The sequence below is a fragment of the Anolis sagrei genome, chromosome 6 (assembly GCF_037176765.1).
Source record: "Anolis sagrei isolate rAnoSag1 chromosome 6, rAnoSag1.mat, whole genome shotgun sequence".
In the NCBI taxonomy this organism is placed as follows: domain Eukaryota; kingdom Metazoa; phylum Chordata; class Lepidosauria; order Squamata; family Dactyloidae; genus Anolis; species Anolis sagrei.
The window spans coordinates 80,175,268-80,187,228 of record NC_090026.1 but is presented as its reverse complement, the minus strand read 5'-3'; the positions used below and the strand labels follow the sequence as shown (position 1 = coordinate 80,187,228).

The following is an 11,961-nucleotide window of genomic DNA, read 5'->3' as shown; positions in this document are numbered from 1 at the left end:
CTGTGCCTGTTCTTTGAGATGCCTGACTTGGTCATAGTAGCCTTAGTTACATCCTGTTTGGATTACTATAATGCACTCTATGTGGTGCTGCGTCTAAAGAGTGCTTGGAAACTTCAGCTGGTCCAAAAAGCTGTGGTCAGGTTGCTGAGGTTAGAAGGGGGATACCTTCATAGTTTCTGTGGTGTTCTTTCCCTTTTTGAAAAGGGTGATGATGGTGGCATCCTTAAAGCTGGGATTTTCTTGGTTACCCATGTTTTTTCCATGAACTGATGGAGTTGTTCTGTCAGCTCAAGTCCACCCTCTTTAAACATATTTTTTTGTTGGCTGATGGTGTTGCTGACTTTCTCTAAACTAGGCAGTGCTGCAAGCTCATCCCTGGTTTATTGTTATGGGATTTGTGAGAGAACGTCTTTGGCAACGTTGGAGCTGTGATTCACGAGGTTGTGGTAGTGCTCTTTCCAATGTACTGCAATTGATTTTTTGTCCTTCAGAAGTGCCTGCTAGTTTGTTTCTGGGCACAATTTAAAGTGATGGTTATGGCCTTTAAAGCCCTATATGGCTATGGTTCAGGCTATTTGGCTGACCACATCACCTTGTATAAGCCTGCCTGGGTCCAGAGATCATCAGGAGAGGCCCATTTCCCCGTTCCACCTCCATCATAAGCTCTGTTGGTGGGAACAAGAGAGTGGGCCTTCTCGTTGGCTGTCTCCAAATTCAAACTCCCTGCACACGGAAGACAGAATGATCCCCTCTCTGCTATCTTTCCAGACTAGGGAGATTAAAACTGCAGATATTTCAATACAGGTCCTCTCCAAGTTATGATAAAGATAGGTTGGTTTTTAAGTTGAATTTATTTGTATGTCAGAATAGGTGCATTTTAAACTATAGCTCCATCCAAATATATTTGCATATTCTTTTGCTTTGGGTAGCATGGGGAAAAGTTAACACCACTGTGGTGTTTGTTTTGCTCTCTGTGCCCCTGTTCTGAAGATTTTACCTCACTTTCCATCACTGTGATAATTCGATTTTGAAAAAATGTGGTGAGAAAGCTTCAGTGGAGATACCATTTCCCCATGATAACTCTTTCAGGAGTGAATTTCCCTTCCGAGCAGTAGATTTCTCTCACTTCCTGCTGTCTCATCCCGTTTGTAACTATGAGTTACTGTAAGTCGGATATTTGTAACTTGGAGACTGCCTGTATACCACTCTTAAACCAAAAGCAAAGGGAACGTCTTTAAAGGAAAAGATAACAAAGGAAGGGTACGGAATGATCTCCTCCCAATCTGCTAAGCATTAATCTTTTTCAGTGAAATCAGTGAAATAGAGTACATGTTTAAATCATTCATCCCACAGACATGAATGCATTGAGAAATGTTGCATTTTGACTGGACTGTGCCTTTTGTTGGCAAGCCATTCATTTGAAACAACCCCTGTTAAGTTTGTTTTGTTCTGACATAATAAAGAGAAAGAGATCTAAAACTGAAAGTGCAGATTGCATTTATTCTCTGCATGGATGGTCCTCGTTAAGGTCACGCAAGTACTTAACACGTCAACCAAATAGTTCCTACATTCAAATCACATTCAGGTCAGTGAAATGTTAATTCTCCTATACAAATAAACAAAATGATAATAATAATAATAATAATAATAATAATAATAATAATAAATCGTAACAACAACAAAAAGACAATCAGCGAGGGGAGAAAACACCCTAGTTCTAAGATAATGGCAGAATGCTACTAAGACAACGCCATAGAAACCTCACTGAAGCAGGAGTGAATTCAGGCCACTTCTTAGCAAAGCTCATCACAGACTTTAAAATATCGATGGTTTTCTTTTCTTTTCTGTTTTTTTTAACTTTGGGTTTGGAAGCCAGCTTTTTCTGGTGTGATGTGCTAATTTCAAAAAGGCTAATACAGAAGCATAAGACCCCACATGGTAGGATAATATATATATTTTAAATTCCTCTTAATATTACTGCTGACTGACACCCATTTGCTGGTGATCGGCTTCTGCTTCTTCTTCTTCCACATCTGCATTATACTCTTCAAATGCATCATCATCTACATCTGGAAGCCCCAATAGCTGTTTGTAAAGAGGGGGAAAAGAAATACACCATAAGTGTCGTGTGAAAGAGTAACACCTGGCAATATCACTGGTATTCAAGAATAATTTTTGCACAATATTTGAAACATCCCATGAATTAAGACAAAATTAGAAGGTAGATCAGTGGCTTGTAGAGGCAAACTTTATGTTGAAATTCATTTTGATAATTTAATTATTAAGGTCATTTTGAATTCCGATATTATCCCCTGAGGTACTAGCTACACCTCCTAATTTGGTGTCATCTTCAAATAATAAGCCCACCCTCTATTCCATCATCAAGCCATTTATAAAGATGTCAAATAGCACGGGACCCAGAATCAAACCCTGCGGCACCGCACTAGTCACATTTCTACAAGGGGAAGAGGGAGCCTTTCGTGAGCATCCTTTTGGTTCAGATGGTCAAACAATTATAAATCCTGATAGCATTGTCTCTAGACTGCATTTTTACTAGCTTGTTTGCAAAAATATCATGGCAGTCATTGTTAAAGGCTTTACTGAAATCAAGACATGATACATCCAAAGCATTCCCTTCATCTACAAAGCTTGTATCTTTATTAAAAAAAAAGAGAGAGAGATTGGCCTGGAATGACTTGTTTTTGGGAAACTCATGTTGTTTTTTATAAACTCATGTTGTGTTGGCATTCTGATCTAGGTGCTTACAGACTGTTTAATGATCTGCTCTAAAAAAATTCCTGGTTGATTAGGTGAAAATTAAGTTGCTGTGAGTTTTCTGGGCTGTATGGACATGTTCCAGAAGCATTCTCTCCTGACGTTTCACTCACATCTATAGTAGGCATCCTCAGAGGTGTGAGGTCTGTTGGAAACTAGGCAAGTGAGGTTGATATATCTGTGGAATGCCCACAGTGGGAGAAAGAACTTTTGTCTGCTTGAGGCAAGTGTGAATACTGCAATTGGCCACCTTCATTAGCATTTAATAGCCTTGCAGCTTCAAAGCCTGGCTGGTTGCAGCCTGAGGGAGGTCCTTTGTTGGGGGGGGGGGGTATTAGCTGGCCCTGCTTTCTTGTCTGGAATTCCCCTGTTTTTGAGTGTTGCTCTTTATTTACTGTCCTGATTTCAGAGTTTTTAAATGCTGGTAGCCAGATTTCATTCCTTTTCATTGTTTCCTCCTTTCTGTTGAAATTGCCCACATGCTTGTGGATTTCAATGACTTCTTTGAGTAGTCTGACATGGTAGTTGTTAGACTGGTCCAGCATTTCTGTGTTCTCAAATAATATGCTATGTCCAGGCTGGTTCATTAGGTGCTCTGCTATGGCTGGCTTCTCAAGTCAAATTAGTCAGCATTTCCTTTCATGTTCCTTGATTCATGTTCCTTGGTCACTGGGGACGCCTGCCATAGATGTAGGTGAAATGTCAGGAGAGAATGCTTCTGGAACATGGCCATACAGTCCAGAAAACTCACAGCAACCGAGTGATTCCGGCCATGAAAGCTTTAGACAAGACATAGGTGAAAATTGTTTGGGTCCTCATTTTTCCCCTCTTTGAACATTGAGACAACATTTGGCCTAGTCCGCTGGAACTTCTGTTCTCCAGAAATTCTCAAAGATGATTGCTGGTTGTTCTGAGATTATTTCTGCCAGCACTTCTAATACTCCTGGATGTAGTTCATCTGGTCCTGGAAACCTACATTCATTTAAAGTAGCCCACCCTTTGCCTTTATTATTTTCAGATAGAGAATGGAAGAACAGGTCTTGTGAAATCCCATAACAGAAAGACTGGGGGCCTATTTACATAAAGAGAACATTATTATTTCACTTTCACTGGCATGGGGCTTGTACTCTGGGGTAAGGCATTAGAGTGCCCTGGCTGAGAATTCCAAATGCCCTTTCTAAATTGCAATTCCTAGAACTCCACAGGATGGAAGCATTGTAGTTAAAGTGGAATCACAGCACTATACTTCTGTAATCAGAATGGGCCTCTGGAAATAACTCTATTACATAGGCTTTCTCATATAGCCAGACACTTCACAGTTCTTCAGAGTCCTGTACACCAGATTGCATCTTGTCCCCTGCCCATCAAACCACACTTCATGGCTAGGAACCATTTTCTTTGCCTCCTGTTTCACATAGTTATCTCTATTTGGAAAACAGAGGGACAGGGAAGTAAAATGAAGCCATTTGAAGATTTAACAGATTTAAGAGAACTTTGGAGAAACTATGGTAGCCATGTTTTATTTAATATCTAGCACAGCGGTTCTCAAAGTGTGCTCCGTGGAGCCCTTGGGGCTCTACGAAGTATATGCTTTGATTGTGTTTTTCCTGCATGGCAGAAGGGGACTGGACTGGATGACTTCTGAGGCTTCTGCTCCTATTATTATTATTATTATTAATTACAAAAGTTGGATGGTCATCTGTTGGGGTGCTTTGATTGTGTTTTTCCTGTATGGCAAAGGGAGATTGGACTGGATGGCTTCTGGGGTTTCTGCTTCAATAAATAAATAAATAAATAAAAATAATAATAATAATAATAATCTGTTAAATCTTCAAATGGCTTCAGTGTGTGGTTTGATGGGCGGGGGGGGGGGGGGAGGAGGAGGAGGAGGAGGAGGAGGAGGAGGAGGAGGAGGAGGAGGAGGAGGAGGAGGAGAAGAAGAAGAAGAAGAAGAAGAAGAACAATTGATAAAAACACGCCTGTTAAAATCAGACACTCTCCATCTATCTGCCACTGGTCTGGTCTGTCTGTCAAATTTTAAAACACGTCAAAATGGGTCAAAAAGTATGCCCATGGCTGATATACGTACATTATATATAATATATAAACATTTATTGGGGCCCCACTATAAACTTTTGATTTAAAAGGGGCTCCATAGCTGAAAAAGTTCGAGAACATTACCACATTAGACCAAAACCTCTTGCTGAAGGAAACAGACACTTACAGGTCTGAATGATTTGAGGACTTTTTCCAGTATTTCATGGAGTGTCTTTTTTCCACAAGAAGAAATGTAGTCCTGAGCCAATTGCAGGAAAGGCAAGCAATCCTCGCTTTCACTCCAAACGTGCTAAAAGGGAAGACAGAGAAAACAAACCAGGAGTTAAGCAAAACCCTGAAACTGGAAGTTTTAGGAGATTGTGGTACTTTAATTTTATTTTAAAAGTACAGCAAAAAGCAAGCTAAAAATCAATTCACAGTTGATGGAACAGAGGCCAAATCCAGTGGATATCTTCAAGTCCTGCTTTTATTAGGCATACAGGTCTGCTATATATATATTACAGGAAATGGTCACTGTTTTGGGTGGTAGCACATACAAGGAAATCTTCAACCTCCCCCACACATGGAATCCAAAAACGTCAGTTTATGCTCTGGGTCTGTTTTCCCTCTTCTCTGCATCCAATTCTAACATGCTGGCCATATGTAAACAACACAACAGCTTATTGTGGGCATATCAGGAAAAAAATCTGGTTGTTGCCAGAATCTTGCATTGTCAAATACCTAGAACAACATCCCAAAAAAACATAACCAGCCAAAACAAACACACAAATATTGTTTTTTTTATTCAAAAAACCTCAAGAGGAAGGAACAATTAGCCTTGAAAAATGTTGATTAATGAGTCATTATTAAAGATTTCCTATTTTTGTCTAGAAATGTATTTTTGGCTTGCATTATGGGGCAACCACCCAGGTTTCTCAAAAGGGAGCAGTGAGCTCGTCTTGAGAACCTGATAGCCAGTGAATTTTCTTTCTTGCTGTGGCTCATTATTCACCAGCCCTCTGCATGCAGAGAGAGGAGCAGGGAGCAGCAGGTTTTTTCACCTCACCCCTCTGGCACAGACTGGGCCCAGAGTAAAACCATGAGTGAGTGCCAAGTGGGAGCATGGCTCAGGGAAGCCAAATCTAGATTAAGTACTGAAAAGGGGCCAGGATGGAAATAGGCAAAGTGCCCTGTTGCCCACTGTTTCCAAAAGCCTCCATCCAATGTCTGGGATACATCCAAGGAATCACAGGCACGCAGGTTATGTCTGATGGAAGTTGTCCAAACCCTTCCAGTTGGATTGAGAAAGCTGTCCTGCATAGAGGATTCAGTGATGCACACCACTATTTTTCTGTCATCAGCAAATGACATGGGCAAATGACATGGGTGAACTGGACAAAAAATAGCTACATCTCCCCAAATCCCCCTGTTAGCATAGGCAATAGACCAGATGATTTGGGAAGCTACAGCCCACAAAAGTATTGTTTTTTTTTTCTACTAACACTTGCCTTTTTCTCAAAATTGGGACTCAAGGTAGCTTCCAATTTAGAACTATTACAATAGCCACCATGGTCTAGTTATCTGCATGTTAGATGAAATTCCAGGAGACCAGGGTTCAAATACCTACTTTGCCATGGAAATCCACTGGATTTCCTTTGGCAAGGCACATTTTCTCAGCCTTGGTAGAAGGCAAAGGCAACTCACCTCTGAACAAATCTTACAAAGAAACCACCATGATGGGCTCACTTTAACATCACCTTAAAGTCAGAAATGAATTGAATGCACACAGTAATGACAATAAACATGATAGATTCACCTTAAGCTGGAAACAACTTGAGAGCACTAAATAACAACACAGCTAAAAACATATGGAAGCCAACTTTTAAATAGACTAAACTCTGCACAGTAGTTAAACAATTAAAAACATGTTACACTCAGAAAGGACAAAAATACAGTAAAATAGTTCAACAACAATCTAAAGCCCTTGCTTTAAAAACATTCTATTATCCAGCTTATCTATATATATAAATTTGTTAGGGGCATCCAACGAGGAAACAAAACTCAAAAATCCCCCAACGAAACTTAACCAAAATTCCCATGCCCATAACACAACCCACAAGGTACAAACATATCTACTCAAAATGAAAAACAACACAACAACACACTCACAAAACGGCAAAACAACAAAACTCAAAAAAACCCCAACGAAACTTAACCAAAATCCCCGTGCCCATAACACAACCCACAAGGTACAAACATATCTACTCAAAATGAAAAACAACACAACAACAACACACTCACAAAACGGCAAAACAACAAAACTCAAAAATCCCCCAACGAAACTTAACCAAAATCCCCGTGCCCATAACACAACCCACAAGGTAGAAACATACCTACTCAAAATGAAAAACAACACAACAACACACTCACAAAACGGCAAAACAACAAAACTCAAAAATCCCCCAACGAAACTTAACTAAAATCCCCGTGCCCATAACACAACCCACAAGGTACAAACATATCTACTCAAAATGAAAAACAACACAGCAACACACTCACAAAACGGCAAAACAACAAAACTCAAAAATCCCCCAACGAAACTTAACTAAAATCCCCCTGCCCATAACACAACCCACAAGGTACAAACATATCTACTCAAAATGAAAAACAACACAACAACACACTCACAAAACGGCAAAAGAACAAAACTCAAAAAAACCCCAACGAAACTTAACCAAAATTCCCATACCCATAACACAACCCACAAGGTACAAACATATCTACTCAAAATGAAAAACAACACAACAACACACTCACAAAACGGCAAAACAACTGAGCATGCGCATTGGCGCCCAGCCGCAAGTTCCCTGGCGCGCGCACATGGCTTTCCGGCCAACGTTCCCTCTGCGGAAACCATGCCCACTCCAAGCCCCGCCGCGCCGCTTCCTGCACACACACACACCCTGCCGCACACACACACGCAACCCCACGCTCCATCACTCCCCCCGCCGCCGCATACACACACGCAACCCCACTCCCCCCGCCACCACACACACACACGCAACCCCACGCTTCATCACTCCCCCCACCGCCACACACACACACGCAACCCCACTCCCCCCGCTGCCGCACACACACACGCAACCCCACTCCCCCCGCCGCCGCACACACACACGCAACCCCACGCTCCATCACTCCCCCCGCTGCCGCACACACACACGCAACCCCACGCTCCATCACTCCCCTGCCCCAATCTTACCTCCTTCTACTTCACGCCACCTCCAAACCCCACCCCGCCCCTTCCCGCCCTGTCAAAATCTAGGAAAGACAGGAAGGAAGGAAAGAAGGAAGAAAGAGAAAGGGAGGTAAAGGAAAAGGGGGAAGGAAGGAAAGTTAGAGGAAGAAGAAAAGGAAAGAAAAGGAAAGATGGAAGGAAAGAAAAGAGAGACCGCAGAAGAGAAAGAAAAAGGGGGAAGGAAGGAAAGAGAGAAAGAAGAGGAGAAGGAAAGATGGGAAGGAAGGAAGGAAGGAAGGAAGGAAGGAAGGAAGGAAGGAAGGAAGGAGGGAGGGAGGGAGGGAGGGAGGGAGGGAGGGAGGGAGGGAAAGAAGGGAGAAAGAGGGAAGATTGGCCACAGCAACACGTGGCGGGTAAAGGTTGTTATTTCTATTATTATTATGCTATTGTTCCTATGAGACCCTTTTAGGGGGAATGGGAGAGGTGTCAGGTCCCAGAGGCAATGCATTGCATTATTGTTATTGTTATGATGGTGGTGAAATAAAAGGAAATAAAAAGTGAAAGAAGGAAGCAAACAGGGAGGGAAGAAAGGCAAAGGAAGGAAGGAGGAGGGAATGAAGGAAAGAGAGAAGGATGAAACCAAGTATTGAAAGAAGGAAAGAAAGAAAGAGGTAGAGAAGGAAGAAAGGAGAGAAAGGGGGAGGAAAAGGGGGAAGGAATAGGTAGGGACCTCTCTTTCATAATAGTCCAGATATCTACCTCAACTTTGATAAGTTTTACTATAGGCCACAGCAACGCGTGGCAGGGCACAGCTAGTATTCTATAAGTATTTTTCTGCCAACAGAAGGCTGGCATGGGTGGGCCATTCTGGCTTTTCTGAGAGTTTCAGAGCTTCACCAGTCATATCTATGAAAGTGGTGAAAATTAGAGAGGAGCCTTTTCTGATGCTCTCAGGGCTCAGACTGCCTCATACATGGACATACAATCTTCCAGGTAGTCCAGAACTAAACCATATTCGCTTCATAATTTTCCAAGCTCTACTCTCTGTTTCTCAGATATACAAAAATATGGGACTGATAAAAATGGCTGGATATTGTATTTCACTGAATCTGGGACACCATCAATTCCAAATGCACCCCTCTTTTTAGAGCTTCAATTTTAGGAAAAAAAATATTTTCCTCAAAGAAAACAGACTCCCGAACTCTCAGCTGGCTTTCTCCGATTTCTCAGCTGGCTTTCTCCCTTTCCTTCAGCTGGCTGGGAGATCTGGGATAAGACAACTGAAGGAAAGGGGAGAAGCCAGCTGAGAGATTGGGGTGAAGCTTGGTGGCTCCCTGCTTGCTTCCTTCCCTCCCACTCTCACAGCCCCAGCTGCCATTCCTGATCTTCTTTATAAAAAAAACAACACCTGAAAATCTAGGATGCTGGTGATACTCGGATGCTCTCCTCCCTTTTAGCCTTGATTTTGGGGAAGGGGGAAGTGTGTCTTAGAATTGGTGAAATCTGGCACTTCTAGCACAGAGTACTTGAGATTCTCTTGACAGTAAAGAGACATAATGGATCAATATACCATCCAACGAGTACGCCCACTCTTTTATTTTCTACCCACTCCTGATCTGTGAGAGACAAAAACAGAGCTACAGTATTGATCAAGCTGTGTTTACAGTTTTTCAAAGTAAGAAATTATAATGTGAAAAAATGAAACCGCTAAATTAAGTTACAAATTCTCTAAGTAGTACAAATTCAAGATGCATGGGGACTAAAGCCATGCATGTGTTGTTCAATAGAAAAGATGATGAACTAGTCATGATCATGATACCTAGGGGAGAAAGAGCTGCTAAGGAAGAGGATGAAATGCCTATCCAAAGATAAAACTCTGTTTTATCTAGAGTAGCCATTCAAGCCAATGAAATCAATATATTAGCTTTATTGATGAATTTATAGATGCTAAAAATGTCAATGAAGCATAATAGTTCTTCAGTTGGTGTATATTTTTTCTTCCTAAAATGTTCCTGTTAACATTGTTTTTATTCTGTAACTAATTAAAATGTCTTTGTTCCTCCAAGCCTTCTAAGTATTTGCCATTACGCTCCATGCAAGCTGTACCAGCCACACGTTGCTGTGGCCAGTCTTCCCTCCCTCTTTCTCTCCTTTCTTCCTCTCCTTCCCTCCCTCTTTCCTTCCTTCCCTTTTTTCTTTCCTTCTCTCTTTCCTTCCTTCCTTTTCTACCCCTTTTCTTCCCTTTTTCTTTCTCTCCTTTCTTCTTTCTCTACCCATTCTTGGACTGTAACTCCCAGCAGTCCTCCTGATTGATCTATCTACCTACTATCTATCTCTATCTAATCTATATATCTTATCTATCTGGAGGATTACAGGGAGTTGCAGTCCAGGAATAGGAAATTGGAAATATTGGAATGCTCTCAAGAAATTCCAACGAGAAGCAAGCTTGCAGCTTGGAAATAGTGCAGTCGGAGCATCCTCCTTCCCTAAAGGGCCTGGTCTAGGGGATGCTGATAGCTGTCGTTTTTGCACATGCGCTGTATCGTCGTTAGCTTTTTTGGGTTTTTAAGTCCCTTCCACTATTTTTGGGGGAGGGGTTTATGAATGATGGTCACTCGTTGGTCTGTTAGGGGTGTAGTGTCCAAATTTTGTGTCAATTCATTCAGTGGTTTTTGAGTTATGTCCATCCCACAAATGAACATTACATTTTTATTTATATAGATTACAGGCTTGTGGTTTTACCTACAGTGTTGCTTCATTTTCTGTTTGATTTTAGATCCTTAAGTTTTTACTATAGTTTTTGTGTGCTAGTTCTATGCTATACAGCATTTTCAATATCTTGGTTTGATCTTTGTTCCTATTATTAAAATCATTTAAATATAAATATGTATTTAAAAATATCAGACTATTCTACCTAACAAGGTTGTTCTGAGGATAAAACGGGAGAAATGGGATGTATCAACTTGAGCTCCTGGGAGGAAAGACAGAATCAAATTGTTTAATAAAGCATATGAAAGATAGATACATACATGCACACACGCCACCCTTTGAAGTATAAGGGGAGGGGGAATACATAAGACACTTATGTATTCAATTGTCTTTTTAAAAATAAGAGATCTTAAAAAAAACAAAATAAAAAGATCACTGTATTGACAAACATGGGGATTTCTTTTAAAAAATAAGTCATGTAGGGGCCAGGTAATTTTAAATTTATTGATTATAATGACACCTGAGTGCTAGAAGTATCACAGGGATCAGCAATAACCTAGACAGTAACGTCATCTTAGTCTTGAAGTTTATAAAAAGCTTCAATGATATCTGCTCTACACAGCAAAAATGAAACCAGAATTGCATGAAACTAGCAACAATCATTTTCATCACATTTCTTCGGGAAAGAAATGGAACCTTCTACAGTAAGAAAAACCTGGAAAAGATGAGGATTCTCTGGTGCTTGCATGAAAAAGGATTCATGAGGATGCTTTTATCACTCTTTAAGAAGTAAAGCAGTAAAACATTGTTCATGGGTTGTACTACTCCAAACAGTAGGCATGTGTGGGGAGGTGCAGATGTTCAAATACTCTGTCAAAAAAGAATTCTTGCACACTGAGATGTCGAGGGTAGGTGTTTTGACTTTGCTCTTGAATAGCATGCAACCATGTGCTTTGCTCCCATTAGATTTATTATTTATTTATTTACAGTTCTTATATTCCGCCCTTCTCACCCCGCAGGGGACTCAGGGCGGGTTACAGTAAACACATATATGGCAAACATTCAATGCCAGTTTGACAAACAACATTTAACAGACAAAGGCTATTTAACTTTTTTTTTTCTGGCCGCCAGGGGAGCTGCTGCTTTTCATCGTCCATCAACGACACCGATGAAGTTCTTCCGCATTCCATATTCCCCGGAGTCTT

The 11,961-nt window shown here is 41.1% G+C and overlaps 1 protein-coding gene across 1 annotated transcript in view; it reads right to left on the bottom strand.

The window, feature by feature from the left end:
- Positions 1 to 1,804: 1,804 nt before the first annotated feature.
- MTURN (maturin, neural progenitor differentiation regulator homolog) overlaps positions 1,805 to 11,961 on the bottom strand; it is a 28,749-nt gene continuing 18,592 nt past the window's right edge. Inside the window, exons 2-3 of the mRNA XM_060781837.2 lie at positions 5,000 to 5,122; positions 1,805 to 2,085 (exon numbers count right to left, since the gene is read on the bottom strand). Coding sequence (XP_060637820.1) covers positions 1,975 to 2,085; positions 5,000 to 5,122 — 234 coding nt within the window. The 3' untranslated portion in view covers positions 1,805 to 1,974. The remainder of the gene's footprint in view (positions 2,086 to 4,999; positions 5,123 to 11,961) is intronic.